The 9769-nt window shown below is 39.8% G+C and overlaps 1 protein-coding gene across 3 annotated transcripts in view; it reads left to right on the top strand.

Moving 5' to 3' along the window:
• The first annotated feature begins 518 nt into the window (after nucleotides 1–518).
• The window catches only part of DAPP1 (dual adaptor of phosphotyrosine and 3-phosphoinositides 1), a 90218-nt gene continuing 80967 nt past the window's right edge, over nucleotides 519–9769 (top strand). For all 3 annotated transcript variants that reach the window (XM_021710401.1, XM_008053922.2, XM_021710402.1), the window contains exon 1: nucleotides 519–649. In XM_021710401.1, coding sequence (XP_021566076.1) covers nucleotides 549–649 — 101 coding nt within the window. In that variant the 5' untranslated portion in view covers nucleotides 519–548. The remainder of the gene's footprint in view (nucleotides 650–9769) is intronic.

The raw sequence follows: 9769 nt of genomic DNA, 5'->3' as shown, positions 1-9769 counted from the left end.
AGTTCTAAGAAAACAAATTTCAGGGTCAAACTTGTGGTTTGATTCTGATTTCTTAACCCACTCTAAAGATGTTCCTGATACAGAAGCTTCCTCAGTGTTCCTTGTGTTTGTGTGCATGACAGAAAGAATGTGGGGTGAATGAGTGCATACACCCTTCCCTACAAAGCAGAAGCTGATTGCCCTAGGGTGACACTCTGGTGTGACCTTACAGTTAGAACTCATAGCCCAGTCTCAGGTGGGATGGTTTTCTCATCACTTCCTTCAACAGAAGCCGCCTGTTGCATGATGCAATGTGGGTGTCCTCAGAGGTAGCCTCCTAAGTTTGCATACTTCCTGATTGATAGATCCTTCCCCGCTGGCCAGGGTAGTGAGTGTTGGTGGGAGGAGTAAGTAACCAAGTTTCACTTCCTTGCTCTGAGAGACTCAGCCACAGCAGGCTCCTCTCTCAATGAGAGGGTGTCAGAAGCAGCAGAGACTGTTTCTCTCTCACTCGCTCTCTCTCTCTCTCTCTCTCTCTCTCTTTCTCTCTGCCTCTGTGAAGGGTGCGAATGGGCAGAGCAGAACTTCTAGAAGAGAAGATGAGCTCCCGGGATCCCTCCGATCTGTGGAGCAGATCTGATGGAGAAGCCGAGCTGCTCCAGGACTTGGGGTAAGACAGCAAGTCTCCTTTCCAAGTGCCTGCTGGATGGGCATGATGCCACACTCCCATTTGTGTGCTCACTGTGATAATTATCTTCAGCACTTCTCTGCTCGTAGCCATTCCCATCTCTTTCCTCTTCATTCATTTGTGTGTGTTAGGTATCTTCCCAGTTGGGGATAATTCCATTGGAAAAGCATATATTATTTCTCTAGATGTGAAATCAAGTAAGTTGGGAAAGTAGGAAAATGCCAAATGTTGGACAATCTTTGAACATAAGGACAGAATTCAGATGTATGAGGTGATGTTTGGCTTTCTTGATGTTGCTCTGGTTTGGGGGGTACATATGTTGTTTGAGAGTTTTGAGCATGGACCCCAGGACAGTAAAAGGATTGTGTTACTGGTAAGATAAATAGAAAGTCTTCCTTACTGTAAGGAAGAGGAACTTTTTTAAACGAGAGAAAATGAGGAAGTTTCTGCAACGATCTCACTTATGTATTTCTTTCTCCTGATACTGCATTTGTGAGCTCTTGTAAGTATGTATGTATGTCTGAAGGGACAACTTTGAGTTTTAAATACTAACAATCCAGGAAGCAGAAAAAATTTTTGCCTCAAACAAAAATTGAGTTTATGTAGGTGGAGTCATCAAAGGTCTGCCTTTAAGAAGGGACCTAGATGAGACAACTCATCAAGATAAATAAATAAGCAAGTGTTGCACAAGAAAGGAACAGGGGATTTCCTGGGGAAACTGAACCTTACACCTAAAGCTCTGGGACTATCCTGATGAAGGTAGTTTCGACACCTGTGCGTGAGGAGAGGTGAAACCTGTATCTTCTGTGTAAATAAATAGCTCAAAATCTTTATGACCTAATATCATAGAAGCTGTCATCATCTTCATCTAACAAGTGACGACAACAAACACCAAATGGGTTTGAATAACTTGCTTATGGGTCACACATCAATTAATTGGCAAAGCTGGGATTCCAACCTGCCAAAAGCTATGTTCTTAACCAGAGAAAAACCAAAATCAAGTTGCAATCTCTCTGTGTTAACACTGCCGAGGTTGTATCTTTTTTGTATTGTATTACTGTAAAAGTTTTCAAGAATTTTTGTCTTTAGATTTTATGTATTTATTTTTGAGATCTCAGAATTGAACTGTACCTTCATTTGTGAAATCAGTTATAATAGCTAGAATTTCTAATTTTAAAAAACTTCCCTTCAGTTGGAAGTCAGAGTTCCAGGACCTCTCTATCCTTCTAGATTAAATCCCCAAACAGAAGTGATAAAAGAGCTGCTCTGTGAGCATTCAAAGCAGATGTCACAAAGTCCAATCACTAAAGCTTAACTTTGTCCTCTCACTTAGTGCCTTGTTGATTCATTAAGCTATTAGTGTATTCTGTGTGTGTTTTTTTAAAATCTATTTCCCAGTTCACTGTAGTAGGAAACGCTGGAGGAGAAGAGAGACAAAGGAAAATACTCAATTCTGGCTCACTATTTACACAGACAAGCCTTGAGCCTAGATTCTATGCTTGAGTACTATGGGCACACACTTAGATGACAAAGATGAACTAGATGACATCTCTGTGACCCTCCATGATGCCAATAGCAGGAAGCGACTACAGGTAAACCCCACAGGAGAAATTTGTGTCTTCCCTCCATGTGCAAAGAATAGAAATGTAATACAAAACTCAGAGCCACCCCAACATCACAAAAATGTGCATTTATGGACAGACTTCTCTATTTCAGAAGGCCACCTTCTATTTCAGAAGGCAGGGAAATGTACTAAGCAGGTTAAGATGATTTCCATAACAATGGGAAACCCCTGCAGTTATCTAGGAAAACTGCTCTGCAGTCCTGGTTCTCAATCTTGGCTATGCACCAGAACAACCAAGTTTTAAAAGCTACTGGCACCCCGACCACAGTCCCAAGAAATGGTATCAGCATTTTCCTTTTAAACTCTCCAAGTACTTCCAAAGTGAGACCAAGGTTGAGACTCTCTGTATAGAATATGTACCCACCAAAAGCCTTGAGTGAATGTGCTTTTTTTTCATTTTAAGACTGTTTGTTGGGTATGTACTTCATCTTAAAGCCACTAATAAATGTTGACATTTTGTTTGTTGGTTTGGCAACACTTTGGTTAGCAACTTTATTGAGGTACATTTTACATATCATAAAATTTACCCATTTCAAGGGTATAATTCAATAATTTTTAATAACTTTAAAGAGTGATACAACCACCACCATAAATCTGTTATAGAACATTTTCATTCCCCTAAAAAGAACCCTCAGGGGAATGGTTTATTTAAACATACTCTGTGGTGTACTGAAGATCACCTGGGGTGTGGTGGGGTGGAAGAAGCTCTTAATGCTAGAATTTGCCTAATTCCCTTTTGTAAATACTCTCACCATGGACAGTTTCAAGCTGCCAAGAATTTGACATCCAGCTTGCACAACTGAATATTTAATGAACAACTTAGGTCAGTACTTATTCCTCCAGCACACAGGGAGCTTTTTATAGGTAATAAACTGGTAATAGGTTACAATTTGAAAAATCTTGACAATGACTTGTCAAGATTACCTCTACCAGAATACCAAATATTAATAAAACTTTTTTCTTTAATCCACTGGCGAAGTATGATCTATACAAAGCTTTCTGATTAATTCCATTTTTAAAAAACTCCACACAAATAAAATGATTTAATATTACATTTTTTTAAATGACTGTTTTCAATGACTTACATTTAAATTATTTTTGATAGGTTATTTGAATAGTTAGATAAATTCTTATGTTTATATTTTTGTTAGATATAAACAGATAATTTAGTGGCTATGCCACAGAGATAGCATAAGTCTTTGTTCTTGGGTCCCTGTTTTTCTCAGGCTCTGGAATATGTAAATCCTGTCAGGAAAACCCTGAACTGCAGCAAATCCATCACTTGCCTTTCCAGGACATAAAACTCGCTCAGAGCATAGGTTTATTACTTCTAAAATACCTAAATCAAGCAACTCAGATGCATTTCTGTGTCATATTTATAGAGTGTCAGTCTAAAGACATTTATTTTCTTTCATTCAACATACATTAATGTATCCAAAAGCAAAAAAGAAACAAGATCATCTTGAATTGTCGCTCAGCCTCCCTTGCATTCTGGCTGTATGGGATTAGGGGAAGGAAGTAGGGAGCGGGGAAGATAAAGGGAATGAAGTCTGTAATCCCAGCATTTTGGGAGGCCGAGGCAGGAGGATTGCCTGAACCCAGAGGTTCAAGACCAGCCTGGTCAATGTAGCAAGACATCATCTCTACAAAAAAAATCACACACTTAGCTGGGCATGGTAGTACATGCCTGTAGTCCCAGCTACTCAGGAGGCTGAGGCGGAAGGATCGCCTGAGCCCAGGAGGTTGAGGTTGCATTGAACCATGATTGTGCCACCGCATTCCAGCCTGGGTGACAGGATGAGTTCTGGACTCAAAAAGTAAAATTAAAAACAAAAAAAGAAGAGATGAAAAAATAAAACAAGTTTAGAGACACCACCTAAGTAATAATGTTCTAGGATTGTTAGTGAGTTATTTAAAATTTCACCAATTCTTTGGTTCTAACAAATGCTTCTAGACAACAATGTGGGACTAGTATAGCAAACTATTTTTTTTTTTTAACTAAAGGGTCAAGTAGTAAATATTTTAGGCTTTTCAGGCCTTGCAATCTCGGCCACAGCTACTCACATCTGCTACTGTTTTGCAAAAACTACCAGAGAACATAGAAACAAATGGCCAGGAGGGTGTTCATATAAAACTTTATAGACAGACACTGAAATGTAAATTTCATATCGTTTTCATGAGTCACAAAATTTTTTCTTTCTTTCTTTCTTTTTTTTTCTCAACCATTTCAAAATGTATAGCTCTTCTTGGCTGTAAGTCCACACTAAAATAGGAGGCTGGCAGGAGCTGGCCCTCAACTTGTGGTTTGCTGACCCTGGGAATAGATAAAAACAAATACAGTGAGTCCCTATTATGAGACAGACATTTTCCACACACTGGCTCCAAGCTTCAAAAGGCATTTGTCTCCCAACTTTACATATGAAGAGACTCAAGAGGAGAGAAATCAGGTCTCCTGAAGTCCCAAAGTGTCTGTGTCCAAAGCCCACACTTATTTCACACACCAGGTTGCTCCTGTGTTGTGCTAGCCATTATTTACTGACCATCTATTATGTGCCAGCACCATGCCACTCACACACATTGTGTCAGGGAGCCTTCACAAGAGCACTTTCAATACGATATCATCATGCTCGTTTCAGAGATCCAAATAGTGACTTTAAATCAACCAAGGGCACTGTCCAGGTCACAGACTTTATCAGCGGTGGAGCTGAGAAACATGCCTAGAAACTTCCCCCAGAACTGATGCTCTTCCCAGGTGTGGTCTGCTTCACCTGGCCACTGGTCAAAGGCTTACATTCTAATGATGACGATTAGTCATTATGGGATGCTTACCATGTGCCATGCACTATTATAAGCCCTTTGCATGAACTTATTCACACATTGCTGTGAGGTGGGTACTATTATTAATGTCATCCCGATTTACAGGTGAGAAAAGTAAAGGACAGAGCTTTAATTACATGCCCAAACTAGCATTCTAGTAAACCTTCAAAGTCAGTTTTGTTCCAGGGGCTTCATGCTTGACCACTAGTACAACTTCCTAATGTTAATAGAACTCTCTTCTTCCTATACTAGTATGACTTATTAGTGCTAGTGTGAACTGAGAGAAGAAAATAAAGTTCGGTGATTACTAACAATCAACAAATTTTATTCTAAAAGATATATATTTTTATTCTTTACATAATACACATATACACAAAGCAAGATCAGTATCCCAATTAATCAAAAATTCAATAAGGTTATTGAATTTTCATCAATTTTATATTCAGGACTAGAAAAATTTAATAAGCTAAGAAAAATAAAGTAAATCAAAACTTCACTTCTGTTTACAGAGGTGTGACAACAAGTAGGGCCATGCAGCTTGTTCCTCTTCTGTGCACAATTCTGTAATCTTGGATTCTGAAAAAGGAAGGAGGTTTTTCTGTGGTTGTACTGTAGTATGTAACTAGCATATAGTTCCACCTCTCCTTGACTCAAGTAGGTTTCCTCTTCAGCTTTGTTTTTCTGTTCTATGAATGGCTTCCTTCTACTAACAAGTGGAAATCTGTCCCACAGGTACTCCACACTGAATGGAGTCACTTTGTTTCACTCCTTCACCCTTCTATTCAGGCATAGATCCATCTGATGGATGATGGCATTAGATGAGGCAGCATGGGTAAGGCGGCAGTGAAGAAGGTATGGTTATGCAGAGACAGAAGATGTGCATGCACGTAAAGGTAGACTGTAGCATCGTGGACTGAAAGCTGTAAGGTGTCTAGACAAGACAATTACATATGGCAGGCAGGGATGGGACGACTGCAAGTGGAGAAGATGGCCTCAGAAATGATATTTTTGTCAGTTGCACTCAGCAAATATGACATTTTATACAGAGAGAATGGCATGAGTAAAGGGGTAAAAGCAGCAAAATACACGAGAATTCAGAAAATAAAAGCCTACATGCACTCAGCCCCACCTAGTCCCTGGGACCCATCTGGTTGGTCAGTAGGTCTAGCTCTGGCCTCTATTTCTGCCAGCCCTCCTCTGTGAGAAGCTTCCACCTGACTTTCCTCTTGTAATCTTGTTTTCATGACCATACGTATAGAATTTCTTCTTTCTTCCTCCCTTCTTTACTTCCTTCCTCCCTTTCTCTCTCCCTCCTTCCTTTCGTCCTTCCTTCCTTCCTTCTTTCTTTCTTTCCTTCTCTCCACCCCCTTTGTTTTTCATTCTTTCTTTCTTTTGTTTCTGAGTTGGAGTTTCACGCTGTCACGCAGGCTACAGTGCAGTGGTACGATCACAGCTCACCACAACCTCGACCTCCTACGGTCAAGTGATCCTTCCACCTCAGCCTCCTGAGTAGCTGGGACTATGAGCGGGCATGACCACACCTAGCTAATTTTTTTATTTCTTGTAGAGGAAAGGTCTCACTATATTACCCAGGCTGGTCTCAAACTCCTAGGTTTAAGTAATTCTTCTGCCTTGGTCTTCCAACATGTTGAGATTACAGGCATGAGCCACTGGTCCCAGATCCTTAGACTTTTTTTTTTTTTTAAGTCTGAGTTGGTTTCTGACTCCTATCAACTCCCCTAGAGAATAAATTCCTATTCTGAACACATATACTTTTGATTCCTATCCCCTGATATGGATCTGCCTGAAACCAGCCACAGTCCACACAGCTGGATATTACTGGTGTTTCTGACTCATTTCCATCCTCTCTGTGGTCACACTTCCCCGACTCCCTGCCCACTAGTGCCTGTCTCCACTCTCTGTTATTGTACCTTCTTTGCTTAAAAATGTGTATAATTATAAAAAGCATAAGAGAATAACTAAATTTATTTTGATAACAGTATTATGGTTGTGTAAGAAGATGTTACTTTTTAGAGACACATGTTGCATTATTTAGTATAAAAGTTGTCATGATATCTGTAACTTACTTTAAAGCTATTCATCTAAAAATGTATAAAGAAAACATATGGCTGGGTATAGTGGCTCTTGCCTGTAATCCCAGCTCTTTGGGAGGCTGAAGCAAGAGTATTGCCAGAGCCCAGGGGTTTGAGACTGGCCTGGGCAAATTGGCAATACCGCATCTCTACAATTAATCAAAAAATTAACCAGGTGTTGTGGTGCACACCTGTAGTCCCAGCTATTTGGGGAGTTGAGGTGGAAAGATCGCCTAAGCCCAGCAGGTTAAGGCTGTGGTAGCTGTGAGCAAGCCACTGCATTCCAGCCTGGGTGACAAAGTGAGACTCCAACTCAAAAAAAAAGAAAAAATATGGTAAAAGGTTAAAAATTATTCCACCTAAAATGTGGGTATTATATATACTATTTTTCTAGTTTCCTGTATATCTAAATTTATTCATAATAAGTCATTTAAAATAATAGTAATATATCTTAATTATTAAAAATGTGAGAAGTAAAGAAAACCACCAAAATGTCAACCGTATACTACCACCACAAATAACATTGTTCAACTTCTTTCCATCTTTTAAAAATGTTTTTCTATAAACACATATATACACACACAGATTGAATTGTAACCACATTGTATATATGATTTTTTTCTTGTTTTTTGGTAGGATATTTTTCTAGCATCTCTTCTTGGTCTGTCTCAAAGCAGGTTCTGGGTCTGGTCTTCCCCAGACCAGCCTGTTTCCCACTGCTAGAGTTTGGATTTTTAGGTTGGTCCAGATTCCAGAGTGCCTAAAATAGATTTGGTCAGTGCACAGTATGGACTAACTGACTGTTTGTGGGAATGTGGAATGACACAGTCATCATGCTTTGGTTTTAGGTAGATTCATCATGATAGATTCAGCATTATAGGTGGCAGTGCGTCCAGAGCCAAGAACACTCATTAGTGAAGCAGTCTGCTGACCTGGAATAGCAGGAAGAAACAGGAGTGGAAACCAGTCATTCCATTGAGCTAAACATAAGTGATTCATAGCCAAATGAAACTGGTTCTACCACTTTTGTGAATTTTTTTTCAAAATGATATCAAATAAAATTTTAATACCTTAATGTCTCCCAAATATCTCCTTTGTTTGTTTCATCACTATAAATTTTTACATGTGCCTGTGTTTCCTAGATTTCCTGCCATTCCTAGGCTTTACCAGTGGATTGTATGTTTTGAGTTGATTCACCAGATAGTCTTAGAACCATTTGCCAGTGTCAACCCTGAGATGTTAAGAGGTTTGGCTACCTACTTTAGGCTAGAGCATAGTAAACTTCTTTCCATGGTGAACTCCTCAGGAGCAGGGCTGCAGGTTATTCTCCACCTGAGCATACCATTTGACAAAGAGCAGATGCTTAAATGTGTGCTAAATTGTCCCAAGTTGAGTCACAACCAAGACCAGAACTCAAGGCTCCTGATTTCCGCCTGTGAGCTCTCAGTCACACGCACCAGCATTGGTGTTGTACTTGCGTTCATCACCCCCATACTCACTCAGTCCCCTTAAGTCCAGTGGTTTGTTTGTTTGTTTTTCTGTTTATTACTTGAGACAGAACATCACTCTTTTGCCTGTACAGTACAGTGGCACAATCATTGCTAACTGCAATCTTAAACCCCTGGCCTCAAGCGATCCTCCCACTTTATGAGTAGCTGAGACTACAAGCATGCATCACCATGCCCAGCTAACTTTTAAAATTTTTTAGAGGCAGCATCTTGCTATGTTAGGGTTAGGGATAGGGTTAACTGTGTTATCTGTGGCCCTAGATATGGGGAGTAGCACATATGCGACAAATTTGCCACGTATGGTCTAGAGAACTCAGAGAGTGTGTCAGTATCACCCGAAAGTGAGAAGAATTTTGAAAATAAAGAAAAAAGAGAAAAATTTCTCTAAAAAGAGTACTTTTGTTGGTTGTTCAACTCCAGGGTCTTTTATTGTTTATTTTTATATATTTATTTATTTACTATTATGTTTAATTATATTTATTTTTTCTTGCTTTTTTAACTTTATTATAAAGACGTGGGGCACAAGTCAGGATTAGGTACATAAGTAATGTGTATGCAGGTGAAGTTTGCACCTCCAACTGGTCCTCATTTCCCCTGGTTTAGAATTAAGTACCCTTTGTGTTTTTACATGCCCTCCCCCTTTCTCCCTCCCCTATCAGTATTCCATTGCCCATTCCTTTCTTGTGTTATTGTGACTAATGTTCAGGTCCCACTTATGAGTGAGAACATGTGGTATTTGTTTTTGTTTTTGTTTCTGCGATAGATTGCTAAGAATAATTGTCTCCAACTCCATCTGATTTGCTGAGAAAACAGGAATAAGACAAGGTTGCCCACTCACCCCCTCCTGTTCAACACAGTACTGGAAGTCCTTGCTAGAGCAATCAGACAAGAGAAGGAAATCGGGGTATCCAAATAAGAAAAGAGGAAGTTAAGCTATCCCTCTTTGTGGGCGATATGATCCTATACCTTGAAAACCCAAGGGAGCCCATCAAAAACCTCCTTGCGCTGGGCTCGGTGGCTCAGCCTGTAATCCCGCGCCTTTGGGAGGCTGAGGTGAGTG

Source organism: Carlito syrichta, unplaced genomic scaffold (genome assembly GCF_000164805.1).
Source record: "Carlito syrichta isolate Samal-C Ts95f unplaced genomic scaffold, Tarsius_syrichta-2.0.1 Scaffold288870, whole genome shotgun sequence".
NCBI lineage: Eukaryota > Metazoa > Chordata > Mammalia > Primates > Tarsiidae > Carlito > Carlito syrichta.
This window is presented reverse-complemented; position numbering and strand designations above follow the sequence as displayed.